This window comes from Misgurnus anguillicaudatus, chromosome 10, assembly GCF_027580225.2.
Source record: "Misgurnus anguillicaudatus chromosome 10, ASM2758022v2, whole genome shotgun sequence".
NCBI classification, from domain to species: Eukaryota; Metazoa; Chordata; class Actinopteri; order Cypriniformes; family Cobitidae; genus Misgurnus; species Misgurnus anguillicaudatus.
In genome coordinates this window covers 12,016,488-12,032,818 of record NC_073346.2, presented here as the reverse complement: position 1 = coordinate 12,032,818, position 16,331 = coordinate 12,016,488, and the positions used below count along the sequence as shown (strand labels likewise).

The 16,331-nt window shown below is 38.7% G+C and overlaps 1 protein-coding gene across 5 annotated transcripts in view; it reads right to left on the bottom strand.

The window, feature by feature from the left end:
• The window catches only part of triob (trio Rho guanine nucleotide exchange factor b), a 152,778-nt gene that overhangs the window by 30,592 nt on the left and 105,855 nt on the right, over positions 1–16,331 (bottom strand). For all 5 annotated transcript variants that reach the window (XM_073871877.1, XM_073871873.1, XM_073871874.1 and 2 more), the window contains 13 exons: positions 16,107–16,301; positions 15,879–15,994; positions 13,649–13,715; positions 13,030–13,139; positions 12,729–12,798; positions 11,705–11,794; positions 11,051–11,143; positions 9,541–9,652; positions 8,531–8,721; positions 8,306–8,407; positions 7,048–7,187; positions 6,764–6,863; positions 1,796–2,039 (listed from right to left, as the gene is read on the bottom strand). In XM_073871877.1, the coding sequence (XP_073727978.1) occupies positions 1,796–2,039; positions 6,764–6,863; positions 7,048–7,187; positions 8,306–8,407; positions 8,531–8,721; positions 9,541–9,652; positions 11,051–11,143; positions 11,705–11,794; positions 12,729–12,798; positions 13,030–13,139; positions 13,649–13,715; positions 15,879–15,994; positions 16,107–16,301 (1,630 nt within the window). The remainder of the gene's footprint in view (positions 1–1,795; positions 2,040–6,763; positions 6,864–7,047; positions 7,188–8,305; positions 8,408–8,530; positions 8,722–9,540; positions 9,653–11,050; positions 11,144–11,704; positions 11,795–12,728; positions 12,799–13,029; positions 13,140–13,648; positions 13,716–15,878; positions 15,995–16,106; positions 16,302–16,331) is intronic.

Below are 16,331 nucleotides of genomic sequence, written 5' to 3'. Positions count from 1 at the left end.
GAAATCAATTTAGAATCGATTATAAATCGGTTCTGTGTTTCATGCACAGCTTGTACATTTACTACGCCATTTGGTCAGTAGGAAGTCCTTATCAAAAATCATTATGAGTCAGAGTAGTTCATAACCTGCATTTAAAAAAGCAACACTCGTTAAACAAACTCATTCAAAATATTCTTTATTATCATGAAAATAACAATTCGAAGAACAGCGATATAAATGTTCTTCTTGACATTTCCTGGAATAGCATTTGTAATGCTACTTCTTCTGTGGCACACAAAGGGAGTTTCTGCAGGAGAGCGCCCCCTGGCTTTGGGATGTGCCGGGATTTCACCGTAATTCATAAAAATTAATTCATTGAGAAAACGCACATTTGCACGATAAATCGTTGCAGCCCTAGCGAACATTCGCACACAGCCTTTTTAAGCATAGTTTATTTGACCCATACGTTTACACAGACGTTCAACACATGCACATTTGCGACAAAATGCAGTGCATGTCCTGGGCTGCTGTACATACTACATTCTCCTGTACGCGCATGTGCGACCTACGCGTACAAATTATACAAGGTTACAAAAATCCGTCAGTGCACAAACTATTATGATAACTACATTTGTGTCACGCACTGTACGCGGACCCTATACTTCTAGCTTTATTGGTAAAAAATCTATAATTTGAACTGCGTGAGATGACCTTTGGTGGTTAAAACAGAAGAGCCACGCCTCTAGATCATTAACTGTCCTGTGTTTAGTCTGCATTGATACGATCCTAGCTGGGAAATCCCTGCAGCCTGGCAACCCTGCTCATCACCTGACTCAGCCCGTCACCATGGTAACGGCATGCTCACGGCACCATTCAGGCCTGAGAAAAATTAGCAAAGCTGGTGTGCAATTAAAATGTTATTTGGGTTCAGGCCGGGTGAGTCAAGTGCAAACGCTCACACCTGTATATTGCTTAGATCTATTTCTCTGGATACGCATGCCTTGATAATCAAATATAGTTGATTTTGACATTTGAGATCATTGGATAACTGTAGCTATAGTAAATATAAAATCTTTACAGTTTTCTATGAAAAGCAATATGATACGAGGCACATTCGATTTTTTACTGAATCATTCAATGGCACATGCAAAAGTTAAAATAAAAAAGTTGAGATTCTTATCGGTGGTTACACGAATGGATGTCTGGAAAGCCCAGAATCAAGTGCTGACGTGTCTTTGAGTAAATCCCTCAAGCGTTTACACAGAGGCTCTTCCCATAACTGCATAAAATCATGCCAACACTAAAAATCTCACAAAACTAAAACACTGCCAAGTACAAGACATTCAGCCTCTGTGTTGTGTAAATCAAACCGGGCAATCTATATCCCGACCCCCGGCAATCATTCCACATTCCTTTAAGACTTACTGTACTGTAATTAGGAATTTCCGAAACATTTCCAAATATGTAGAATGATCCAGTAAAATACCAAACCCAACCCAAGCTATTCATATGCTAATCCTAAACGTTAATTAAAATAACTCTTAAACAGTCTCTCTCTTATGGAAAAATGGATACAAATAACGATGACTCATCCTGCACAACAAGGATTTTTATCCAATCAAATGCTCCCTAGAAGGAGAACATCACACACCACAAGACAAATAATTGTTAATGGTTGTGAAAGCCTATTTTGAATAAAGACTCCAGTAGCCTATGTCAACAGAAAATACAAAAAACTGTCCTCTTCAAAGCTTCTGTGTAAAGTCCACCAAGCAAATGTTATATAGCAATGCAAAAAGTAAACCGTTAATCTTACCTTTATGGTTAAAAATGCCCTCCATCTCCATGCTGCTGCGGGAGTGAGCGATACAGAGCATTGAGCTGGGCACCAGGCCCTCCTGAGCTGGTGAGCGGTCTGTGGTTCGGACCAGACACCATTCTGGCTTGTCCTGGGGTCTTTCCACCAACTCCACCGTCTGACCTCTCCGTACAGTCAACTCTGAACCACTGCTGGCCACAAAGTCGTGGATGACAATAGTCAGCTCTGATCCGCCGGACAACTGCAGAAGAAGGAATATTTCCATTATAAACAAACAAAACAAGTAAGACAACTCTAAGGTCAGCAGGAACGTACCCACTGGAAATGTGGCATCGCCAGGGAGCTCAAGAGCTGAGACACTGACCCTGAACCTTTCCATGCCATATTTACCGTACACCAAAACAACAGCCCCGGTACGTCCTTACACAAACATCACCAAATAAACAGAAGGTCTGGATCATAAGCAAACATCTCCAACAGGATCATATCCGTCTATGTGAAGATAACACATTTCAACTCTCTTTTCTAAAGCTCAAGAATGAGCTCACGCTTAAGCATCCGTGACTTCAGTGAGGTAAAGTGGCAGCAGCTGAAGGTTTCTGACACATCCTCGCATCGCCACGGAGATGAAATCAGTCTGAAGGAGTGACGCCTGGCAGGAGGAAGAGAGAGGAGGCAGAGACGGACACAATGTGCCAAGATTTAAAGGAGCAGGAGGCAAATTAACGTTCATTAGAAGCGACATCCTAGAGCTCATCTTGTTTTGGGAGCCTCACCTTTTCACCTCACTGTGAACCGAGAGGGCTCTGCAGGTATAGACGATTTTAATGCCATCGTGAAAGGGGACATCAGGGATCGAAAGTGAATTTGGACTTTTTCGGTGTTTGTCACAGAGCGTGACAGATATGGGAAAGAAAAATAGAAATACAAGATGGTGTCTAAACATGTTTAAATCCGTGTAGTGCAAATGTTGCTGCAGGAGCTCGCAATACAGAACGATGACATAAACGCGCACATGTGTGCGGGCGTGCGAGAGGAGAGTGGGAGCATAAACGTCTGTGCTGCTAAATCCAAAACAACCAAACCAACTACTGCAACTCTCCCTTCATTATCTCGACCCAGATGTCCAATGTTCAACTTTATAAAAGGTGTTTTCCAAATTTAGAAGTGCATTTATATGTTGGACATTTACTTATTCTATATTAAAACTTAAATAAGGAAATTGTTCAGGAAAACTCTACTTTGTTAAAGTTATAATTTATTTAAGTCAAATAAAGCTGTTCACAATACTGCATTTACTTTCTATATATATATCTCCCAAGGGCTTTTTTCCTCCTAGGCTTAAAAAAGTAGGGAGGTTTTTCTCCTAGGGGGTTTTCAACACCGGGGAGTCAGCGGACATTGGCTTAACTTAGCACCCTCTTCTATACGTTACATTATTAATACGCTCGCTTGTAAGGTTCATAGCCGCTGTATTTTGCTACTTATATTGTCTGTTGATTTTTCTGTGTTTTTCCCCTGCTTCTATTAAAGGAATAGTCTACTCATTTTCAATATTAAAATATGTTATTACCTTAACTAAGAATTGTTGATACATCCCTCTATCATCTGTGTGCATGCACGTAAGCGCTGGAGCGCGCTGCGACGCTTCGATAGCATTTAGCTTAGCCCCATTCATTCAATGGTACCATTTAGAGATAAAGTTAGAAGTGACCAAACACATCAACGTTTTTCCTATTTAAGACGAGGTACAAAATAAAACGTAGCGCTTTTCTAAGCTGATTTAAAAGAGGAACTATATTGTATGGCGTAATAGCACTTATGGGAGTACTTCGACTCGGCGCAGTAACACCCTCCCTCTCCCATTATGAGAGTGAGAAGGGGAGCGTACTTTTCTGGCTATTCTAAGTACTCCCAAAAGTGCTATTATGCATAAAATATAGTTCCTCTTTTAAATCCGCTTAGAAAAGCGCTACGTTTTATTTTGTACCACCAAACTTGCTCGTATAACTACTCGTCTTAAATAGGAAAAACGTTGATGTGTTTGGTCACTTCTAACTTTATCTCTAAATGGTACCATTGAATGAATGGGGCTAAGCTAAATGCTATCAAAGCGTCGCAGCGCGCTCCAGCGCTTACATGCACGCACACAGATGATAGAGGGATGTATCAACAATTCTTAGTTAAGGTAATAACATATTTTAATATTGAAAATGAGTAGACTATTCCTTTAAAATAAGTCGGTAGGTTTTTCAACACCGGGGAGGCAGCCGACATTGGCTTAACATAGCACCCTCTTCTATACCTTACATTATTAATACGCTCGCTTGTAAGCCGACATTGGCTTAACTTAGCACCCTCTTCTATACGTTACATTATTAATACGCCCGCTTGTAAAGTTCATAGCGGCTGTATTTTGCTACTTATATTGTCTGTCAATTTTTCGGTGTTTTCCCCTGCTTCTACTAATGTAAAGCAGCTTTGAAACAATAACCAATTGTGAAAAGCGCTATATAAATAAAATTGAATTAAATTGAAAGCGCTGTATGGGGCAGAAGCTAATTTAATTTGAATTTAATGTAGTCAATGCAAAGATGTGACTAGATGCAAACTCGCGTGGGACACTGCAAATGTTGCAAATTGTGCTGCGCGATCGCAAGTTTTCAATATTCCACATAGGGCAGAAAATTCGCATAACTCAAAGTCAAATCCCGCGAGTAATCTAGAGGGTTTGGTCTGTACGCAGTATAATGATTGTGAAAACAACATTTCCCATCATTCCACTCTCCTTCATGACGTCATTAAGCTTCACCTTTGTTATGGTTGTTGTGTTATTGTGAAAGAGCGACCTCTAGTGGTGAAAATCCTACATATTGTGGTTTAAGCGATTGTTGGCTTATTTGATTGCCTCATTTAAATTTGTACAATCTCATTTGCACGTTTTACAATCCGCTATAGCTCCAATGACGGCTATGTTTAGGGGTGGAGCTTCATGCTTGTATTTTCCCTAATAATCATATGTTTTTATATAATAACTCACGCTTTGATTTTGTAAAAAAAGCACATTTACTGTGGCATTTATTACTGTACCATTCCAAACAGTAATGAAGAGTAATTAAGTTCATACAAAACACGTTAAGGTTGATGAAGACTATTATCTGTATTTCAAGGCATGTAAATCGACTTTAAAGGAACAGTATGTAAGATATTTATATCAATTAATCATAAAATGTCCCTGATATGTCACTAGACATGTAAAAATCATTTTCATTTCAAATACTTATATCACTGACAACAGTGGTCTGGCCAGGATATTGTCATTTAAAAAGTGGAGTTGCAGCCCTCAACTGATGTTTATTCTGTCATGTTGTGTATTGGCCACCAGTTGGGTGATTGCAGTACCAGTGTTAGCCACAAGTTTTGTTATTGCAATACCAGTTTTGGCCACAATCCTACATACTGTTCCTTTAATCATGCCCAGAACAGAAGAATCACCTCTGACTGAGAAATCTAAAGTTTTGTCCAAGAATGATCTGTACTTTGAGTTGTGATTCATGATTAAATTGGGTTTTATTGTAGGTGCAGACATAGGCTTATTGAGTCAGACAGCCTTGAGAAAAATGAATGAGCCACTCAAAATGATCTCTAAAGCAAAGTTTGAATCTATATTTATCATTGTGATCAAAATGAAACACAAAAAATACATTGATCTAGTCTGAAACATACATTTCAAAACATTGGGACTAGCGCACCAATGGCATACTGTAAGCTTTGAATAATCATACGTTTTTGTACGATTCACTTTATAAAAATTCATACCAATTAGGTAACTCGTACAATATGTACAAATTCCTATAAGATCAGGCTGGACCAGCACCAAGCAGCCTTAAGCCAATATACAGTACACGCTTACAAAAGACCCTTCTCACAGTAACCGGAAATATGTAATCGTTGTGAAAGCGGAGTTCCTGTCAAGCGTCAACACACTAGAAAAACACAAACCCGGGCAAGTTTAAAATGAATCAAAGAGTCTACACAACTTCGTTAACGGATTTGCCAAATATTACATTTGCTGATGTGACACGACTAATAGAGGAAATATTTTTCCATGAAGAATTTGTCTATAAATATCTAGGTAAGTAGAGAGCGAGTCTAACTGTTACTGAACTGTCAACTAAAACAACACATTATTAGAATGTCCACTTACACATAATGTATGTATATTAGATGATATAGACTACCTTACTAAAACATTATAGTCTGCTTTGAATGAAGCATTATGGTACCAATTACCTTCAATTACTGCCTATGGTTGTCCAAGTGAACGTCTTGTGTGTAGCAACAATAACGTTAGCCGGATGCTATCATTATCAGTTAACATTTTTGTCTGGTAATGTCTGTGATCGTATGTTTGTGTGTCGGGGTGAACTCGTTCCAAGAAAAATGGGTAGAGACAGCATTTGGTTACAAGCGGTGACCAGTGAGCCCTAAAATGTAGTCGTCTCTAGTGAAGTGTCTGCTGCATACATAAGTGCTCCCCTTTCTTATGGTGAAGTTAGGTCCTTAATTTCGCTGGATAGCCTGAATCCACTTCTGTCTAACTTCACCATCAACAGGGAATTAAATGGAACAGATACGGCTTTTTACATTGCATTGACTGCGGAGGAAGTAGATTTCCGTGACGATTGCGTATTTCCGGTCATAAATACGGAAGTTGTGAGAAAGGTCTATGAACATCTGATTGGACAACAGTGCTTTAAAACCACAATTGAAACAATATTAACTGGCTACAGTACTAAAATCGTCTTATAGTCTTACTTTTAAGGCGAAGCTAAAGCTTTCAATACAAGCATTAAAATAAACTTCTCAGTCCGAAAATGCAGCAGGTCTAAACTTGCCACCCAAACACCAGGGCTAGTTGTTCCTGCCAATGTTGCTCTAAAGTGGACAGATCTTCACACTCACCTTGTCGCTATCCAGTGTGTTCTGAGAGGTGCGGGAGGCGATGGAGATTGTGTCTGGCTGACTGCTTGCATCACATTGGCTGTCCAAGTCCTCTCCATCCCTGTGATCAGTGATATGTGTTAGTCAAAAGTTTAATAACTAGCTAGATATTACATTAGTTTATGTGGGTCTATGAGAGATCTGTGACTGACAGAACAAGGAAACTTTTGAATATTTGTACAAATAATGTGTACATTTATTGTATTTGTGGGAAAATGTAATCAGATTTATACTGTATGACATACCGTTTGCCCTTGTGTTTGGCTGCAGTAGCTTTGGGAATGTGAATGGGCTCCTTGAGCGGCCCCCGTAAATGGATGGTACGTTCCTGAATGACTTCACGAACATGTTTGATCCAATCCTGTTTGTTTTCAAGACAGGAAGCCTGCAGGGTACATTAAACACACAAACACATACAAGAGGTTAATCAATTTATTTACTTGTAATAAACCTGGACACAGTGTTTGCCCATTGGTTCATCCGAAAATTAACCATTGTTTTTTTGTAGTAAAAGTGTAGGAGGTAAAAGAGAGGTAAAAGTGTAGTAACCATGTTTTTTTGGTGTATTGATTGCTATTATGGCTTTACTGCCGTATGGAAATGTACTGTATTTTGACATGACGAGCCACACACATGATGGGCTAAATACATGTTTTGACGAGTTTCGCATCATGCGCCTTCGAAAAAAGTCACAGGCCGCTACTGATTGGTAGATCCAAAAACACTTAAGTGACCAAAAGCTATTTAGTTTCTCATTAAGAAAGTTAGCTTGTACTTCAGTGTGAATTTCACTTAATAACCACTAGCCACACCCATACGGCATACAAAAAATATCTCTCGCCAAAAATATGTTTTAAATATATGCTTAAATTTAAGCTTAATTCATATATTTAAAAATATATTTAGTTTTAACCTTCATATTAACATATATTACAATATTTCAACATTTCTAATTTTACCACTTATACGGCAAAAAAAAAAAAAAAAATTCCTGGCCAAAGTTTGATTAAAATGTAAAAGTTTGTAAAAAATATAAAATTATACAGGTAAGTATATTTTTACAGTTAAATATATATTTAATTTGGACCCTTTCAAACCTGTTATATTTACAAGTTTAACTTCCAATGCGACATAAATAAAATGCTTTAAAATATGTTTTTGTCAAAATATATATATATTTTTTAAATATTTTACAAAACATACAAATGGGAAAAATATATTGGTGAAAAATAAATTTTTGTAAACAGATTTCAAAATATATTTCAACAATATTTTTGCCATATATGCAATGGCTGGTGTGCAAAAGGTTAATGTTTAGTTCTGTGGATATGCCACCCCATATTTTTTTAAATGATCAATATACTGTTCCCTTTAGAAATACATCAGAATACAGAAGTGAAACTTGTTTTAAATCTGGTTTCATGTTGATATTACCTCTATCTAAAATTATGATATGAATCCAGTTTGCATCTCTGCATACAGTAAGTCTAACACGAATGTTACCTTTAAAACGATTTTGTTGTCTGAGGTAGGTGTCCGTCCCATCCAGAGTGCAAATTTACAAGGATCTCCTTCCACATGTTCAGTCACTCCCAGCTCTGAGGTCTAGACATAACAGAAAATCCATAAAACAGTCAAAGACCACCATTAAAAACAAACAGACACAAATATATATTGTAAAGACATTGATTGGAACCAGACAACATTTCTTCTCAACAAAAAATGTACCATAAGTTTGCTTTTGTAGAGGTACTTGCTCCTGCCATTGGAGTCTTTGACATCCTTGCTGAAGATCAGTGACATCTCAAAAAGGAAGAGATGCCGCTCTCTGCCCTTACGGATCAGAGTCTTTGGATCCCAAACCTGGAACGACTCCTGCAGGATTAACTCACCTTGAGACTCGATGTTCTCATCAAAACCTGAGAAGAGACAAGGCAGGCATTAAAGCTGCGGTCGGCAACTTATTTTATCATATTTTTTGATCATATTCACTGAAACCAACACTATGCTCCGATAGAACAACATCAATTAGACTGTTTAAGAAAAAAACCCACGCTTCTAGCTCCACCTGGAGCCTGTTATTTGTTTTGCAAAAATCCCCCGCTCCCGGTTCATTTGGTCCAATCAGCGCAGGGCTGTGTAAAATCTGCCTGTCAATCACAGTAACTGCATGCGCCACAGATCCCCCCCCCTCGCGCGCGTTACAATATCACGTGCATCCGCCTGAATTCATAGTTGTTTTGGTTTGAACAGCGTGATGGCGGAGAGAACTTTCACTAACAAACTTCCGAGTCCTCGGTTAACAACTAGAGCTAGGAAAACAACCAATGAAAAGAAGGAAACAAAGATAGAAAGCGACTGTGACCGTATTAAAACTAGGATCAATATCGGACCGGCATTTGAAAGGAATCTACGAGATTTCAAGCTGGATGCAGAGCTTGCCACATTTCTTCTCAACAGGTAATTGTGCTTTATCAACCATTGATTGTATTTCGGAGTGTTATGTAAGTAATCTAAGTATTCTTGCTAAGTATGCGTTCACAATAATACTTTTGCATACGCGCTGACGAGAACGAGCTCTGAGGGAGGTTGCTCGGAGGTAGTGGGGGAGGGACATGAAATTGTAAACATTTTGAAACTGCTCAATCCTCCAGAGTTGCCGACGGCAGCTTTAAGATATACAGTGAACCAAAGTTAAAATAAAGGCTTGGCTTTGGATTGTGTTGTATGTTCCTTACCTTCCAGCATGCTGAGATGCATGGCATCATTAGCTTTCTTAGGCACACTAAGCATAACCTCCAGACCATCTTTAATCTCCCCTTTACCCTCCTCACAACACGTCAACAGTTCCTACAAACAAAATACACACAAGAATACACTTATATTCTTAATAATAAATGCATCAAATATCTCAGTGATAAATACCACATTAAACATCCTAATGGTTGGGGAACGGTTTTGTGCTCAGTTTTGGTCAGGTTTGTACTAGGTCTGTGCTCAGTTGGGTATGTCTGTATTGGGTCTGTGCTAAGCCTGTGATAATTTTGCTTATAGACTGTGTTGAGTCTGTGATCCATTTGGTTTATGTATGTGTTTTGTCTGTGCTCAATGTGGTTCATGTCTCTGTTGGGTCTTTGCTTAGTTTGGTTTATGTCTGTTTGGTCTGTGCTCAGTTGGATAAGATCTGTGTTTGGTCTGTGCTCAGTTTGGATAAGAGCTGTGTTTGGTCTGTGATCAGTGTTGTTAAGGCCTGTGCTGAGCCTGCAATCATTTTGCTTAAAGTCTGTGATCAGTTTGGTTTATGTATGTGTTGGGTCTGTGCTCAGATTGGTTTATGACTCTGTTGGATCTGTGCTCAGTTTTGTTTTTGTCTTTGTTGGGTCTGTGCTGACCCTGTGATCATTTTGCTCAAACTCTGTGTTGTGTCTGTGCTCAGTTTGATTTATGTCTCTTTTGGGTCTGTGCTCAGTTTGGTTTATGTCTGTGTTGGGACTGTCCTCAGTTTGGTTTATGTATGTGCTGGGTCTGTGCTCAGTTTGGTTTATGTCTGTGTTGGGACTGTTCTCAGTTTGGTTTATGTATGTGCTGGGTCTGTGCTCAGTTTGTTTTTATCTGTGTTGGGTTTGTGCTGAGCCTGTGATAATTGTGCTTATAGTCTGTGTTAGGTCTGTGCTGACCCTGTGATCATTTTGTTTAAAGTCTGTTTTGGGTCTGTGCTCAGTTTTGTTTATGTTTGTGTTGAGCCTGTGCTTAATGTGGTTTGTCTCTGTTGGGTCTGTGCTCAGTTTGGTTTTAGTATGTGTTGGGTTTGTGCTCAAACTGGTTTGTCTCTGTGCTCAGTTTGGTTTATGTCTTTGTTGGGTCTGTGCTCAGTTTGGTTTATGTCTGTGCAGAGCCTGTGATCATTTGCTTAAAGTCTGTGTTTGGTCTGTGCTCAGTTGGGGTTATGTCTGTGTTGGGTCTGTGCTGATTCTCTGATCATCTTGCTTAAAGTCTTTGTTGAGTCTGTGCTCAGATTGGTTTATGTATGTGTTGGGTCTGTGCTCAGTTTGGTTTAAGTCTGTGTTGGGTCTTTGCTCAGTTTGGTTTATGTCTGTGTTTTGTCTGTGTTCAGTTTGGTTTATGTCTGTTTTGGGTATGTGCTCAGTTTAAATTATGTCTGTGTTTTGTCTGTGCTCAGTTTGGTTTATGTCTGTGTTGGGTCTGTGCTGAGTTTGTGGTAGGTTTAAGGTATAGCTGAACACGTACCTTCAACAGTAGCTGGTACTTGGTGATCCTCTGAACTGGTTTAATGAGGTATGATGAGAGGGAGTTGGCCAGCCTGTGCCTCTGTTGGATTTCCTAAAAAAAAAAACAAGTGCATACCATCCCTTTAATCTAAACAAACACTTAAATCTCACACTAAAATCTGAAAATGGCAGACAAGAAAAACAACGTTTATCTTTAATTATTCATTGCTTTTCGACAGCAGTTTTGCAAAATCAGAGGCCATGGCTACTGACATTCATCAGACACTCATCTGTTCTGTTCGCCTGGCAACAGTTTAACACAATGAGGCATCGCTGTTCCACATCCACCCTCAGACACACAGGATGTGTCCACTCTGAGCCTTACACCTACTGTACTGTACCAGCACCAACACAAAAACAGCCCAGCAAAACACAATAGAAACACAAACATGCACACATATTACAATATGCCATTCCAACACACAATGTCACATGCATATTCATACACGCCCACAACCTCTCTCACATATACAGCCAAACCTGTTATATAATAACTGTTTGCATAAATCACTAAACTCTCTGGAGAGCACAAGTGGGATATTCAAACAGAATCTTGTCTGTAATTGTGAACTTGCATGTAAAGTATGTCACGATTAGTTTGCTTAAAACTCACATCAAAATAAGTCCCGGCGTGCTCCAGGATAAGCTGAGTGGAATCAGGCTTATTCTTACAGTAATTCACATACATCCGAAACTTATCCGCCTGAAAAACAACACACATATACATTATAATTCAAACAAGCATTAAAGGCTCTCTAAGCGAATATTGTGCGACGTCACTTCGTGTTGATGTTTGAACTGTTTTCAAACAAACGGAGCGTAGCTAACGCCTCCCCCTCCCTCTCCCGTCCGTGCTTTCATGAACGCGCCCAACCCCCACCCCCAAATCCTTCTTGTCGTTTATTGGCTGGAACACTTTGTTATGTTTTGTTGTGCTAGGTTTGGCCACTATGTTGATATTGCCGTTTGTCGAGCCTGAGCTGTCTACAGAGATCGCGTTTTTTACAGTTTGATCAGCGGACAGGCAGCAAGCAGATAGTGAGATGATGTTTGCTGTATGTAACAAAAAATGTTTTATGGTCTAAAACGCATCAATTCGCTTAGAGCGCCTTTAAATACTGTATTGTTAATGCATGTTCTAGCAACTGTCAGTTAAAACAGTGAACTATTATGAACTAAAGTAACCTTGTAACACTAATTTGTGTGTTCCGTTTATTTTGATTATGTGATCAACTGATGCCCTCTATTGAAATGGTATTTGCATTACAAAACTACTATAGGGACCACTATACAGTTATAGTATCAATAATGACATGTTACTTTAATGTATTGCAATGATGCTACAGTAAATATTGATTTATCCACTGTATTCATATGCACTTACTGTAACACATCAGAAATCAGTTAATGTTGCTTGATTAATTTAAACAATCTAAACAAACAGGTGTGAGTGGAACTATTCAATTCAAATCTCACTAAATTAGTTGAATGTTTTTAAAACATTTCACTTAAGAGTCCCTACACCTTTGAACAATGGTTTATGTGTTCAAGTGATCTAGTTAAATGTCACTATAATGTAAAATTAATGTGATGTGTGATATACTGTACTGTAATTACAGTATCACACTGAAACTCACCCATGTCACAAAACAGTGACCCACATCCTCTGGGAGTTGCTCATATTTCTCCAACTCTTTAATGAAAATGCTGAAAACGGAACAACAGGCAACATAATTCATATTAATTAATTCATACTTTTGTACAAAGATATAAACAACACTGGCCCAGAAGCACTTCGTGTTTCAGTTCTTATAACACTACACCAAGGTTAGAATAATTGTGTAATAAAAAAATGAACTGAAAACGGAAATAAGAAGTGCTTCTGGACAAGTATTGTTTAGACTTATGATGAACACAGCTCAGTTAGGGATCACTGACTTGTTGTGGAACTCAAACAGGTCTTGCATGTTGCCAAAGATGATGTGCTCTTTGTTGACGATCCCTGGGGGAATCTCCTCCACACCACTGGTCATCTCCCACAGGTATGTCTAAAATATACACACAATTAGATGCATTTCAAACTAGTGCTCAAGTAACACTTTCATCCACAGTGAGCAACTGAGCATGCATTTTATTATGTTTTAATCAAACCCATGATATATTATTATTAGCACCATGCCCTACCAAACTGAGCCACAGGAACACCTTTATTAATCTGATATTAATAGAAACTCGTTCATGTACCAATGATGATTTATACAGCGTATGAATAATCCAATAGGTCTGAAGCGCTTGAACCTTTTTTGAAATGAAGGCTTAACCAAATTACAGTCCGTAATCAAAAACGGTGCATGTAAATGTTGCTACTGTTGTGTTTAATGACCCTCAATCCTTTCATAAGATCAAACAGCAGCTATTCCAGGATAAACTGGATTTTTCAAGCACTTCTATGCTGTGAATTCATTTATAGGGCATGGCTTTTCAAATCCGTCCAAAGTGGACACTGATGCACCACACCCTCCAAACCAACGCTCATTCGTACGGAGCAGACACTTACGTCCATACACTCGCGCAGGTCTCTCACATAAGCCTTCTCAGTCTGAATGAGCTCTGCCATTATAAACCTGAAATAACAAGCACACAGTCAAAGACAGCAGAGGGCTATTGTCAACATCAGTCTTTCACACAATGACTATGGGAGTGGCATCATTTTGCTATAATGCCCTCACAAATGAAAACATTATGTATAAAATGAAAAAAAATATTTTCTCACTCTCCTCTTATTTCAAACCCACGTGAGTTTCTTTTTTTAGTGAAGACTGACGGATATTTTCGACACAGGTTAGCCTCAGTCCCCATTTAATTTCATTGTATAAAAGATTCATATACAACATTCTCAAAATTGTTTTCCACAGAACGAAATCGTATGGTTTGAAACAACCCTAGGATGAGGAAATTATGACAGAAATAACATTTTCGGGGTGACCTTGACCTACTGGCAAAGAAAAAATAACTTGGTTTACCCAAAACAAAATTCTGCCATCATTTACTTCCTTTCATGTTGTTACAAACCTGTATAAATTTATTTTTCTGATGAACACGAAGGAAGATATTTTAAGGAATATTTGTAATCAAGCCAATCATTCACGAGTCCCATTCACTTCTATAGTAGGAAAAAAGAATACTATGGAAGTGAATGGGACTCACGAATGGTTTGGCTACAAACATTTCTCAAAATATCTTCTTCCAATTTTTTATACAGGTTTGTAGCTACATGAGGATGAGTAAATGATGACATAATTTGGGTGAACTATCCCTTTAAAGCTCCACTGTGTAGATTTTTAGTGGCATCTAGCTGTGAAATTGTGAATTGCAGCCAACGGCTCAGTCCACAGCTCACCCCTCCCTTTCGAAACGCATAGAGAAGCTACGGTAGGCACCACAGGACAAACACCTCATCATCGGCTGAGACAACGTTTGTCCATTTAGGGCTACTGTAGAAACACGGTGGTGCGAAATTGCGACTTCCAAGTGCATTTTGTAAGGTCTTTATACACCTCTAGTGGGGTTTTCATCCAAACGTGAAGCAAATCTTTTTAAAATTCGCAAAAAAAGAAAAACAAAGAAATGCAAATTAGGTGATTTTTATCAACTTCAAGCGAATGATGGTGGTATTGGTAACCTAGTAACCAACAGTAAATAAAACAAGGCATGCTAAGAAAATGGATATAGAACTGAATTTAGTTACGATTGGGCAAGTTATAAATTTACTAGCAGTGCAGCTTGTAATTGTCAAACTTAATGCTTTACACAGACGAAAAAGAAGAGTTTTTGATGCAGGCACTAGAAGCAAGGGCATTGCGACCATAGATATGTATAATAAAGGCTAGATGTGTTACGACGGAGTCTCTAACATCATCACCTGGCGGCCATCTTACCTCAGACAGCTCGCTCACTCATAGCATTGAGTTTTAATGGTGCAGGTACTTTTAAATGACCATAACTTGCAAATTTTCTACCAATTTTCAAACGATTTGGTCTCTTACAAACGTAATTAACATGGCTATAATTCAGAATGCTTTACCATGTTTCATGATTTTTTTGTTGTTGTTTAACTATGCAGTGTCATAGGTACACCTTTGCTGTTTATAACAAACCAAACCATTTGAAAATCGGTAGAAAATTAAGCAAGGTATGGTCATTTAAAAGTACCTGCACCATTAAAACTCAATGGTACCAGTGAGCGAGCTGCCTGTGGTAAGATGGCCGCCAAATGCGGACGTTCCACTCAATTTGCCAACAGCGCAGGCGAGACATCAAGTCTTTATTATACGTATCTATAATTGTGACGACGTCAAGCCCCATATATGGTAAAGACAACGTCAGCTGATACAGCTAGACGATCAGTCACATGTTTAATGTTCGCTACGTCTGAATTAATTTGGCAAATGCGTTTCCATCTCCCTGTATTCGCATTTACTTTTCATTGCATGATTTAAAATCCCACCTCAAAGGAGTGTAAAATCTTTTTTGTGAATTAAAGGATTTTTATTTGAAATCACTCGTTTCTTATGCGATACTTCAAAATGCACATAAAATCAGGGTGATGGAAACCCAGCAAATGATAATAAAGTTATGTATATTATATTGCATTTCTGTCAAGAAATCCTTCTAAAAGTTACACAATGCACCTTAAAATCAAGATACATTCTTTGAAAACAGGTTATAATGCAATTTGCAAAAATAATGCAAAAATTGTGTATTGGTGCATTAGTTTGAAGACGTACTCTTTTCTGCGTGCAGATTTGCGCCTCTCCTCGTTGAGCTCATGGTTAACATCTCTGAGTTTGACCTCTGCACCAGGAGCACTGGCTGGAATGATGTCCAACTGCAAATCTTTACTCTGAAACCCCAGAGAAATGTTTGTGCTTAGTAGTAAACATCTCTTCCCTTCATACAATGATATCTCTTACAGCATTATAATTTTCAAATGCATCACACACAAAAACACTCACTGCTTTGTTGGAGTCTGTGGATAGGCCGAGCGCTTTCTCCAAACAGGATCGGTACTTGTCCATGCGAATGGAGAAGTCACGGTAGCGTTTGTCCACTGAGGCGACCCATTTCTGAATCTCGCCCGCATGGGCGTGGCCCTTTTCACAAAAACCATCGGCAAGCTGGATCAACAACTTCACTCGCTCTTTGGTTTGCTTGAGAGACACAGAGAAAGAGATTTCACA